The sequence below is a fragment of the Heptranchias perlo genome, chromosome 16 (genome assembly GCF_035084215.1).
Source record: "Heptranchias perlo isolate sHepPer1 chromosome 16, sHepPer1.hap1, whole genome shotgun sequence".
In the NCBI taxonomy this organism is placed as follows: Eukaryota; Metazoa; Chordata; class Chondrichthyes; order Hexanchiformes; family Hexanchidae; genus Heptranchias; species Heptranchias perlo.
Window position 1 is genome coordinate 22,441,830 of NC_090340.1, and position 13,461 is coordinate 22,455,290.

Below are 13,461 nucleotides of genomic sequence, written 5' to 3' on the forward strand. Positions count from 1 at the left end.
AATTGATCAGGCATTTCTTGGGATCCGAACTTTTTGATACTGCGATAATCTGGGACAGCATGTTTTCAGGCAAATATTCAATTCTGAACTGTGTGTAATAAATGCCTAAGAGATCAAACACCATAGACAGCCACAGCCTGGTTGAAATAAAGTGAAGTGATCACTTCTGTCCTGCTGAAGTTCTGACCTCTCAACTCCCCTCTGTAAATAGACTTGCCTCTCACCAAATCTAATTCGACCATAGCCCTGCACAAGTCTTCTCTTTAATATTGGATTTTCTGATCATAAAAATAAAATATTTTAATTTTTATATTTCTCATTTCTGTCAAGTTGGAAGACTGTGCACTACAGATAGCTCCGAATGGGAATTACTTGGATCTAGAGCTGTCACTGGATGAACAGAGGGATGACCTGGAAGGATTCTATGAAGAAGTTGGGTAAGGAAACACTATTAGTGTCATACATGAAAATAAATGGCCAGTCTAATAGGATCCATCGTTTAACCAATGAGTGGACTCAGCACATCTTCACCTCTGCTTAATATTTGATCACTCCAGAGCAATCCGATATCAAGTGAGCGTTCAACAATTTTTCTGTTTTTCTTGTACCATGCTTTACTTTTTTAACAATATAATTCTTTTCTAAACTATTTGGAGTATTTATAAGTTGGTTGTTGCTGTCTCTGACAAATCTGTTAATAGTCTCCTTTCGATGTGCTGTGATGAACTGGTGAAGATATTCCTGTGACAGATTTGACCTCCATTGAGATTCAGCTCAGTGTAGTTTCTGAGAAACTCCCCTGTAATCACTGCAATCTATTCCCCGGTAATACTGCACTAATGACGCTCTTGCTTCATTTGCAGTATCGCAGAACTTGTCATGCTGGAAGTCCTGCATTAGCAGTAAGGCAATGAAATTCTCACTTGCGACTGTACGAACATATGTATGAACATACAAATTAAGAGCAGGAGTAGGCCATTCGGCCCCTCGAGCCTGCTCTGCAATTTGATAAGATCATGGCTGATCTGATTGTGACCTCAACCCTACTTTCCCATCTACCTCCAATAACAAAAGACTGAGGCTCCTCCACTTCTACCTTCTCGATCCCCTTACCTGTCTCGCTCGCAGTACACCCTCCTGTCCCTGACCACTGACCAATTCAGATGACCCTATCCTAAGGGGGGTGACCACCTCTTGGAACTGAATGTCCAGGTATTTTTCCCCCTCCCTGTTCTCTTGCTACTGTCTGCAGCTCGACCTCCAGTTCAATGACTCTGAGCCAAAGCTCCTCAAGCCGCAGACACTTACTGCAGACGTGTTTGCCCTGGATCACACCGGCGTCCAGGAGCTCCACGTCACCAGCCCTTCCATCTTTATTATGTGTTAATTAATTTATTATTTTTCTTAATGAAATTTATATTTTATAAACCCTACTACTCCCAATAAGCTTTACAACTGCTAGTAAACCTTCTATTACTGTAGTACTGTACTGTAGAAAATGAGTTTTTTTTAATATGAAACAATATTGGTCATATAATAACCCCACATTGTTTTAGAGATGCACCAACCTCCGCAATTTTGCTTGTCGTTTACAGAGTCAGAGCTACTTTTTTGTGACAGTTTATGCTGTAAAATCTGACATGTGCGTTGGTTTCAATTAGTTTGATCTGCTTATGTGAAAATAGTTAAATCTCTTCATACACACACCATCATTGGACGTACATGGGGATGATGCCTGTGATCAGTTTTTCTTAATTATGGAGTTGAAACTGAACTGTAGAAAACCATGGAAGTCAGTAGTTTTTTATTTATTGGTTCTTGGAATCAGGGCAATTCTGGTAAGGCCACATTTATTTCTCGTCTCTATGTGCCATGAGAAAGTGGTGATGGGCCTTCTCCATGAACCACTGCAGTCCTTGTAATGATGGTGCTCCCATAATGGCGTTTGGTAGGGAATGCCAGGATATTGAGCCAGCAACAAAGAAGGGATAGCGATATAGTTATTAATGATAAACTGCACTGTTAACGAAAAAGTTAGCGCAGTGAAGCAAATGGGGCTGTGGTTGAATTGGGATTGTTGACATTTACAAAAGTGCAAGTGAAGCGGAATGTGAAAGTCTGGTAGGCAACCAATTGAACCCAAAGAGAGCTGAGAACTTTCAAATCTGCACGCACCCATTGGCAAACTTTCTGCAGTGGTCTCTGGTTTCTGCTTTTCATTCAAATGGAATTGTATTTTTAACATACGTTGGGTTATTCTGTGCTGCAGTAACAAAATATTCCAACATATGGGAACGACTTGCATGTGGCTTTTCTCAGCAGTCCACTGATGAAAGTTAAACATGGGGATATAATTAAATCTACATGCCGGACAGAATAATAATAGTAAGCAAATCCTGGACGCAGCCTAATGGTTAAACGGTCTGGGTTTCCCCTTTCGGATTTGGTCGTGACAAATATTCACTACGGTATTTATTTTTTAATCTTGTGTGATATTTTCCATTCTCTTTTCTCACATAAGGTTTAGGCAGATTTGAGTATATTTTTGGTTAGTTTATTCTTGCCTTCCTATTTTCCCTTCCCATAGTCTCCTTATAGCACGGATCTACCCAGACTGAGAGAAACCCAGGGACTTGTTCTCTTGCTACTGTCAGTAACATTCGCAGCTATCTGCTGGGAATTGTGGCAAAGCAGCTTAAAGTGACGAACCTTTTGACTTTCTTTCCGTTCCCCCCCACCCTTTTTTACGGGTGAGTTCCCTCAGCTTCTCAACGGCAGTGGCTCACAACAGCACAGTTGGGATCTGGAAGTGACCACGTGAGTGGAAACCTGTTTCCCAGTCTGTAATGTTGCACAATGGGGATCTGAAACGCAAATTGCCAAGCTGCCCTCGCCATTGATGCGTTACAATTCCATCATATCCATTTCTAGGGCAAGTGATTTGTCATTGCTTAAACGCCACCATTTTCACTGCCTCAATTCTTTTTACAACAACTACTTCTTGTAAAATTGATACTTGGGCAACGTGCAGTAAGTGTAGATAATAGCATGTTGTGCTCTGTCGAAACTCTTGCCCTGCCCATTATATAAAGTACGGCTTGTGGGGTTGCAGGGAACAGCGGGGCATCGGCACAAACGAGTACTGTTTCTATCGATACAACATTAGGAATGCAAAGGAAAAATCCTTGCCCTGTGTTTTAAATAGCCGCGTTCTGTGTACTTATGCAGTGATCTCTGTTTACACATGGATTTAGTTGCACAATTGTAACAATAAAACGACTAAATACCAGCTTGTAAAGAAAAGCTATTGCCAAGTTAGGTTTCCCAGTAACTTTGGTAAACTGTGGCACAGATAGGAAAATAGACTGGGACTTCATTTGTGTTGTAAAGCTTTCAAAAGGCTGTGAGAGTACTTTTTATATCTAAAATTATAGCTTTAAGTGCCAAAGATTGTGTTACTGATTTAAAAATAATGGAATTGTGGCTTCTTTAGGCATTAGCAGTGGGCTTGTCAAGAGTACTTCCAGCCACACAGTGAATCACTGACCACAACTGGGCCAGCTGAAGAGACTGTCAGGCTGGTTGTATTTAAATGGTGGTTGCTAAGTTACATAAAATGTGGGTTTATTTAAGCCTGATGCAGTTTTGCGCATCAGCATTTATTTTCAGCCTTAGTTGTTTAATTTCCTCTTCCTTGATGTTTCCCCCCGCCCCGAACCCCTCACCACCCACAAATCAATCACTAAGGACACTCCTAAACTGTTTTTCTGTCACTATTTGTAAGTAGTAAAAGAGGAAGTAGATTGGTGCAATGTGCAAAATAATTCATTGGGTAGCATTGATCACATAGCTCAATATGTACTTCACCCTCAATTTCTTTTCCCAGCCCATTTTCTTCCTTTCCCTTCTCTTCTGAAGGCACTGCGGTGGATTTTGAACTTGCCCCCTGGGCATAAAACTGCCATTGTGCATCAGCCGCAGATTATAGAACCTGCCCGATTTAATTTCCATTGAAGTCAATGAATGAAAATTGGGCGGTGCCAATAATGGGCAATCGATCTACAACGCCAGTTTTATACTCTAGCGGCAAGTTGAAAATCTAGCCCACTGGACTCGCGTTGTGGCATAGTCCCAAGGGTGCAGCTTGACGTCTCCTACCTCAACTGAGTGGCTAATCTTCATCTGTGAAGCAAGAGAGCAACAACTTGTATTTATATAGCACTTTTAACATAGTAAAACATCTCAAGGCGCTTCATGGGAGCGTAATCAGACAAAATCTAACACCGAGCCACGTAAGGAGATATTAAGACAGGTGAGGTAGGTTTTAAGGAGCTTTATAAAGGAGGAGAGCGAGAGAGAGAGGCGGAGAGGGTTAGAGAGGGAATTCCAGAGCTAAGGGCTTAGGCTGCTGAAGGCACGGCCGCCAATGGTGGAGTGATGAAAATCGGGGATGCACTAGAGGTCAGAATTGGAGGAGCGCAGAGATCTCGGAAGGTTGTAGAGTTGGAGGAAGTTACAGAGATAGAGAGGGGTGAGGGCATGGAGGGATTTGAAAACAAGGATGAGAATTTTAAAATCGAAGAGTTCGCGGACCGGGAGCCAATGTAGGTCAGCGCGCACAGGGGTGTATGGGACTTGGTGCGATTTAGGATATGGGCAGCAGAGTTTTGGATGAGCTCAAGTTTACGGAGGGTGGAAGTGAACATTTGGAGGCTGTTTGGCCATGGAGAGCCGGAGAGCCTGACATCCTGCCTACATGTTCGTGTACTTTCCAGTAGGTAGTCACTGGATAGCGATCAGAACTGGCAACCTTGGATGGTTTTCCCCTGCTCCCTAACCGAGGAACACTAAAGCCAATTATCTCCCTGATACTTCTCTGTCTGAGATCAGCTGAAACTGAAGGTGGAATCTGGGACCTGCCTGGTTTGTATGGCTCAGTACAACACCAGGTGCTGCATTTACCACCTGAACTATGATTGAGTGGGTAGGGGGGGGGGGGTAACCATAACTTTCAGTGCATGAGTTGCATTTCCCTCTGGCATTTATGACTTTCATAAGCTGAAGGTATGATGTGTGCATCAGCAAGTTTGATGTTTTATTTCGGCATTCACTGTGAAAGTCATTGCACACCTGTGTTTTCACGGAATTATCTTTACGCCACATAAGCTGTCATGGGAAGATGCTAATATTCAAAATGGCTGAGGTGAGAAAGAATAAAGTGGCTGGTATATTAGACAGTGACAGACAACTTCATATTTAAACACCGTAGTGGATTTGACTATTTTTGATTGCCCTAATAAGAATATAAGAAATAGGAACAGGAGCAGGCCATACAAGCCTCTCAGGCCTGCTCTGCCATTCAATAACACCATGGCTGATCCTCAACCTGAACTCCACTTTCCCACCCGATCTCCATATCCTTTGATTCCCTTAGAGTCCAAAAATCTATCGATCTCAGCCTTGAATATACTCGATGACTCAGCATCCACAGCCCTCTGGGATAGAGGATTCCACAGATTTGCAACCCTCTGAGTGAAGAAATTCCTTCTCACCTCAGTGCTAAATGTTCAACCCCTTCTCTTGAGACTATTCCCCTGGTTCTATTCTCTCTACCCTGTCAAGCGCTCTCAGAATCCTATGTGTTTCAATGAGATCACCTCTCATTCTTCTAAACTCTAGAGAGTATAGGCCCATTCTACTCAATCTCTCCTCATAGGACAACCCTCTCATCCCTGGAGTCAATCTAGTGAACCTTCGTTGCACTGCATCTAAGGCAAGTATATCCTTCCTTAGGTAAGGAGACCAAACTATGCACAGAACTCCAGGTGTGGGGTCTCACCAAAGCCGTGTACAATTGTAGCAAGACTTCCTTACTCTTGTACTCCAACTCCCTTGCAATAAAGGTCAACATACCATTTGCCTTCCTAATTGCTTGCTGTACCTGCATGTTAATTTTCTGTGTTTCTTGTACGAGGACACCCAAATCTCTCTGAACACCAACATTTAATAGTTTCTCACCATTTATAAAATATTCTGATTTTCTATTCTTCTTACCAAAGTGAATAACCTCACATTTCCCCACATCATACTCCATCTGCCACCTTCTCGCCCACTCACTTAACCTGTCTATATCACTTTGCAGACTCTTTGTGTCCTCCTCACAGCTTACTTTCCCACACAGCTTTGTATCATCAGCAAACTTGGTTACATTACTCTTGGTCCCTTTATCTAAGTCATTAATATAGATTGTAAATAGCTGAGACCCAAGCACTGATCCTTGCGGCACCCCACTAGTTACAGCCTGCCAACCTGAAAATGACCCGTTTATTCCTACTCTCTTTTCTGTCCGTTATCCAATCCTCTATCCATGCTAATATATTGCCCCCAACCCCTTGAGCCCTTATCTTGTGTAATGACTTACCTGAGGGCCGCTGTTGGCGAGACAGATGGCCCGAAATTCATTTCACCAGTCGGGCAAGGTGCCAGTGGAGGCGTGACAGGCTCCGGCTGATCTAGATAAGGCCTGAGGCCTAATTTTGGGCTGGCCTTGGGCCTCCCAGTTTGGGCGTGCGTTGTAGCCACATCGCCATGCGCTGAGGAATTTCAACCCCTGTGCCTATTGTAAATGGCAGTGTTGAGAATGTGCCAGTACAATTTGTGTATTTGTGGACAATTGAACTGGTACTGGATGAGATGAGAATGACTGACATGGTTCCCACATATTCAATGCTAACGAAGGAAAGTAGAGTTTTCATTCTGTGTTAAATGAGACAAACATCTGTATCACCTGTTCTTTTTAGTGACCATAGATATACAAGGTGAATGTGTTTCAGAAATAACTAGAAATAAGATGGAATCTGCCCTTCCTCACTAAAATGCAAAGTAAAGACCAGAGCCCAGCTATCTGCAGGATGCAAGCAGGTTCTTTGAGTTGTAGATTAGTCAAGATGCAGAAGCTTGATTCTAGGTGATAGTGAAATTAGTCTTTTGACGGATAATGGGTATGTTATTTGTAGACTCCAATCAGACATAGGAATGATTTTGATTGCTGGCAAGTATTAAATGATGTAAATTTACACATTCATTCATTATTCCTGGCGGCTGACCGATCAGGAACGTAGAGAAGTGGAAAAGACTTAGCTGTCCAGTTGGATCGTGCCAATCATCCACTTCATCAAATATCTAGCTCATTCTCCAGTATACTTTAGAAGAAAATAGTTAATGTCTCATTTAATATCGATGACAGGAAAGGCTTCTTTTGGCACAAAGGGACTGCCAAAGTGATCAACCTCACTGAAGTATCAGTTTGGTTTCAGTATTTGGAATTGATACTTGGGGGACGATTTTAACCTAACCCGCCTGTCGGGAAATGCTGGTTTTACACCCCACCCGCTATTACTCTCCATTGAAGTCAGTGGGGAGTAATATTAGGCGAGGTGTAAAACCGACATTCCATCCAATCCCGTGGGTTGCCTGTCCAGCGAGTTAAGTTAAAATTGCCCACTCGGACTCTGTGTGCTGGTCAGAAATATACAACTATATTGTTATACAAAATACTGTTTATTCCAACGGTATTGCCAATCATTGGACTATGTAAGAATACACCCTGAAGAAGGTATTTTAATCCTTGTAGGCTGGTTCAGTCTTTATTCTTCTCTAGGTATTTGTACCATCTGTTGTTTGCTGTGTATCTCTGTTTAATTATCCTGTTGTAAATAAATCTATTAGTTTTAGCCTGAACTAGGGGGCATAAATATAAGATAGACACGAACAGATGAAATAAAAAATCTAGATAGTCTTTCTTTACACAGAGAGTGGTGAGAATCGAGAGCTTGCTGCCACGTGGAGTGGTTGAAGCAGATAGCATTGATGCATTTAAAGGGAGGCTCGATGAATGCATGAGGGAGAAGGGAATAGAGGGAGATGCGGGCAGTGTGGGAAGAGGTAATTAGAGTAGAAGAAGGCTTAGACCAGTTGGGCTGAATGTTACACCATCCCGCACATAAAGAAGAGTGTAGTTCTTTGATCATAGGATATTCAGTCTACTTATGAAAACTGCCTTTTTTAAAACTGCCCATTTTGAAAACTGTCAGGAGAAATTCTGAATGACAAGAGTGACGTTCCCCGTGGGCTTCCTGGAGCTATCTGTGTCTCTGTGAGCATGTGCCGAACTCTTTGACAACTGTGGTAGTGTTTGGCCTCAAAGTTGTAAACTGTGGCAAACATTTGTTAGGAATCAGGGAAATAAAAGGAATAAAGCTTGCTGTCCATGTCCAAGCAGATTGATTCATGCAACTCTCCTGATATTAACTGATTCATGCAACTCTCCTGATATTGACTGATTCATGCAACTCGCTTGGTATTGTGTCACATCGGTACATTCCATATGGCTGCTGGGTAATGAAACAAATTAAAATAGGCTGCACAGAGGAACCCTGTAAATGATATTAAAAGAAATTTTCCTTCACAAAACTCAAGAGTTAATCAACAGCTACCTACTGTTCTTCTCTATCAATATGACTTACCTGCTGTGTACGTTCACCATGTTCAATTTTTGAAACTATTCTAACTTTAGTTGGTTGAACCATTGCTTGCTGACATTCAGTCGAAGTACATGGTAAGTTTAACATTTTAGTCTGTATTCCAAGAGTAACAAACATTGAGAAATGCAATTAAAGAATCATTCTGGTACATCTGGTCGGTCCTAATGTTTAAAAGACACTACACTATACTTTATCGGTTAAAATCCCGATCCCGATCGCATCCTTGTTTTCAAATCCCTCCATGGCCTCGCCCCACCCTATCTCTGTAACCTCCTCCAGTTCTACAACCCTCCAAGATCTCTACATTCCTCCAATTCTGGTCTCTTGTGCATCCCCGATTTTTATTGCTCCACCATTGGCGGCCGTGCCTTCAGCTGCCTAGGGCCTAAGCGCTGGAATTCCCTCCCTAAAACTGTCCGCGTCGCTACCTCTCTCTCCTCCTTTAAGACGCTCCTTAAAACCTACCTCTTTGAGAAAGCTTTTGATCACCTATCCTAATATCTCCTTATGTGGCTTGGTGTCAAATTTTGTGAAGTGCCTTGGGACGTTTTACTACGTTAAAGGTGTTATATAAATGCACGTAGTTGTTGTTGTATAAAAGCATTGTAATTATCTAGAACGAAGGGAAGAGTAGGGCCTATTAGAAACCAAAATGGTAACGTATGTGTGGAGGCATAATATGTGGGTACAGTTCTTAATGAATACTTTGCGCCTGTCTTCACAAAAGAGAGGAACGATTCAGAGATTATAGTTAAGGAGGAGAAGTGTGAAATATTGGATGGGATAAACATAGTGAGAGAGGAAGTATTAAGGGGTTTAGCATCTTTGAAAGTAGATAAATCGCCAGGCCCGGATGCAAAAGAACCAAAGGTGACGTGAGCAAAAATCTTTTTTACACAGCGAGTGGTTAGCATCTGGATTGTACTGCCCGAGGGAGCGGTGGAGGCAGATTCAATCATGGCCTTCAAAAGGGAACTGGATAGGTACTTGAAAGAAAAAAATTTGCAGGGCTATGGGGATAGGGCGGGGGAGTGGGACTAGCTGGATTGCTCTTGGATAGAGCCGGGGTGGACTCGATGGGCCGAATGGCCTCCTTCCATGCTGTAACCTTTCTATGATTCTTTTCTATGAAATGTATCCCAGGCTGTTAAGAGAAGCAAGGGAGGAAATAGCAGAGGCTCTGACCATTATTTTCCAATCCTCCCTGGCTACAGGCATGGTGCCGGAGGATTGGAGGACTGCTAACGTTGTACCGTTGTTTAAAAAGGGAGAAAGGGATAGACCGAGTAATTGTAGGCCAACCTAACCTCGGTGATGGGCAAATTATTGGAATCAATTCTGAGGAACAGCATAAATCATCATTTGGAAAGGCACAGGTTAATCAAGGACAGTCAGTATGGATTTGTTAAGGGAAGGTCGTGTCTGACTAACTTGATTGAATTTTTTGAGGCAGTAACAAGGAGGGCCGATGAGGGTAACGCATTTGATGTAGTGTACATTGATTTTAGCAAGGCTTTTGACAAGGTCCCACATGGCAGACTGGTCAAAAAAGTAAAAGCCCATGGGATCTAAGGGAAAGTGGCAAGTTGGATCCAAAATTGACTCAGTGGCAGGAAGCAAAGGGTGTAATGGTTGACGGGTATTTTTGTGACTGGAAGGCTGTTTCCAGTGGGGTTCCGCAGGGCTCAGTACTAGGCCCCTTGCTTTTTGTGGTATATATTAATGATTTGGACTTCAATGTAGAGGGCATGATCAAGAAGTTTGCAGATGATACAAAAATTGGCCGGGTGGTTGATAGTGAGGAAGAAAGCTGCAGACTGCAGGAAGATATCAATGGACTGGTCAGGTGGGCAGAAAAGTGGCAAATGGAATTCAACCTAGTGAAGTGTGAGGTAATGCATTTGGGGAGGGCAAACAAGGCATGGGAGGATACGGAGAGGTGTGGAGTACATGTCCACAGATCCCTGAAGGCAGCAGGACAGGTAGATAAGGTAGTAAAGAAGGCATACTGGATACTTTCCTTTATTAGTTGAGGCATAGAATACAAGAGCAGGGAGATTATGCTAGAACTGTATAAAACACTAGTTAGGCCACAGCTTGAGTACTGCATACAGTTCTGGACATCACATTACAGGAAAGGTGTGATTGCACTAGAAAGGGTACAGAAGAGATTTATAAGGATGTTGCCAGGACTGGAGAATTTTAGCTATGAGAAAAAATTGGATAGGCTGGGCTTGTTTTCTTTGCAACAAAGGAGCCTGAGGGGAGATTTAATTGAGGTGTATAAAATTATGAGGGGCCTAGATTGAGTCGATAGAGAGGACCTATTTCCCTTAGCAGAGGGATCGGTGACCAGGGGGCATAGATTTGAAGTAATTGGTAGAAGGATTAGAGGGGAGTTGAGGAGAAATTATTTCACCGAGAGTGGTGGGGGTCTGGAACTCATTGCCGGAAAGGGTGGTAGAGGCACAAACCCTTAACTCATTTAAAAAGTCCTTGGATGTGCACTTGAGGTTCCGTTACCTAAAGGACTACGGACCAAGTGCTGGAAAGTGGGGTTAAGCAGGATAGCTCTTTTTCAACTGCTGGCATGGGCGCAATGGGCCGAATGGCTTCCTTCTGTGCTGTAACTTTCTATGATTCTATATGCCAATTTTGAATTTGGCAACATATAATAAATTGGTGCCAAGATTATACTAGTAATGTTTCTGCCTGCCTCCTGATGTTATTAAAGTTGGACCTTCAGTGACTCCCTAGTGTGCTAGCTTGCAATGTCTGATTAATTCTTGATGCCTGGTTGAAGCGGAATAGGGAATAAGCTTTAAGGGTTGACTGATGCGAAGTTAAAATGATTTGTGGAAACAACGTGTAGACAAGAGGCCATTCTGTACAGATGTACGGAGGTTCAGAGTGCAGCATGTCGGACAATGTTGCTGTTCCAAGGAGGAAAAAATGACATTTTGCCCTGATTTTCATTCAGGCTCCAAACTGATCAAATTAACTTTTCTTGAAATTCTGTCTTGAGCAAAATTAAATGGTGATTGCTGGACAGCAATGGAAAATCAAATAAATGATAATTAACCTGAATCCTCAACGGTATTTGTTTAAAGTTGTGTGCAAATTCGGAACAGGGAAGCAAAATATTTTTAAACTGAAATAATTTGGCTACGTGTCTCAGGGTAATTGTAAAAAGATTGCTGGTGGAATATAATGACAGGCATGGAAAATGGTATGAAATGCCACCACAAAGAGACTCAGGACCTAAAATACCACATGTATGCCAGAAGTGATGCTGTACAAGCACATTTTTCAGGGTTTGACAAGGAAGTCTGAAAACTCTTATGAAGCTTGTTCAAAGTTACATCAGTCAGTCATATGGGGATTGTTCATTTCTTCATGTGACCTGTCACACAGTCTGCACTAAATAAAGCCAGCTTTGATTATAATTCTGAATTATACTGCAGTAAAGATGAATACAAAAGAAATGTTAAAGATATACTCCAGAATAAGTCCCAGCATAGGCTTCATTCTTTTGAGGTTGATTGGCCTGTGTGCAATTTTACAAAGCAATTACTTTGAGATCTTTTCCTTGTCCCCTTTTCTCCCCGCTCGAGCTGCTGATTCATGTTGGGTTATGGTTCCATGGGTCCTAGCAGCCCTCCAGTACTGTGTGCAACTGGCTATTCTTTATGTTTGTGCTTAGATGGTGAATGTCAGCTGTGATGCTGCACATTCTCCAAAACCCAGCAGGGTTCAATCTTGTTCTTACTTTAATGTCCACAGCAGGCGCCACTGGTCAGTGATCAGAAATGAACCCAGGCTCAATGAATTTCTCTTTCTCCCTTGACAGCCCAACAAAATTAAAACTTCACATTGATGTAGTATGGGGTACACTTGTGAAACTTGTCCTGAACTATGCGATTAGGATGGGGAATGTGCCTCCTGCTTTAACTAATCTGGGAATGTTTCACTGGGCACCAAAAGTACAGATACTTCCTACCATTACAAGGCTATGGGAAAGAGCAGGGGAGTGGGACTAATTGGATAGCTCTTTCACAGGCACAATGGGCTGAATGCCCTCCTTCTGTGCTGTATGATTCTATGATCACTAATGAACATTGGATCTCTTCTCCTCTTTCTCCCCCCTCCTCCCCCACCAAAAAAAAATCTATGCATCAGAATATTATGGTACAGTATTAACAGAGCATTGCAGTTACATTGTGGCGTATTCAGAACATCCTGATGTAAAACCCTGCAGACAAATGACAACACTGCTCTTTTATACTGAACATGTTGTGGCTTTTACAGTAGCACTGAAGGCTATATGATTGGGAGAGAGCTGACTGTCTCTTTCCAGCCAGTGATTGCTTGCATCATTTTTTTCACACGTTGGTTTAAGAGTCCGTGACGGATTCTGTAGCAGTTATTGACTTGGGAGAAAGTTACTTCAGTTTTCTATTTGTCATTTAAAAAAGTGTTCCTATTGGAAATTTCATACTGTATTACAGTGGAAGCAATTTTCAATTCAGCGAAAAGCTTATCACAGAATATTAAGCATATTATTAGACCGTGCCAACATCAATCACTAGGAGGAGAAAAATCCTCATTTTCTCATTCCCTTGGACGATTTTCCACCCTGGATATGCTGGCTGTTTTTAAACGAATATCTTAATGAAGCTTCTATGTTGAACTGCTGATTTCTGCACAAATGGAACCCGATGAAAAAAGTATTTTTGTCTGCAGAGCTTCACGCAACAGGAATGCAACGGCCCAAAAACTGCTGTGGCAGGCCAATGAAGAGCGCCCGCTGTTAGTTAGACTTGCCCTTGCCCGTTTAATGTCCACAATATTTTGCCCTGCAAGTTGCCGGAAGTGGGAGATGGAAACGGTGCGGCGCCCTCTACAGGGCATCTGGGAT

The 13,461-nt window shown here is 42.4% G+C and overlaps 1 protein-coding gene across 3 annotated transcripts in view; it reads left to right on the top strand.

Moving 5' to 3' along the window:
- The window catches only part of fhod1 (formin homology 2 domain containing 1), a 299,703-nt gene that overhangs the window by 30,860 nt on the left and 255,382 nt on the right, over window positions 1–13,461 (top strand). For all 3 annotated transcript variants that reach the window (XM_067997797.1, XM_067997798.1, XM_067997799.1), the window contains exon 2: window positions 331–437. In XM_067997797.1, the coding sequence (XP_067853898.1) occupies window positions 331–437 (107 nt within the window). The remainder of the gene's footprint in view (window positions 1–330; window positions 438–13,461) is intronic.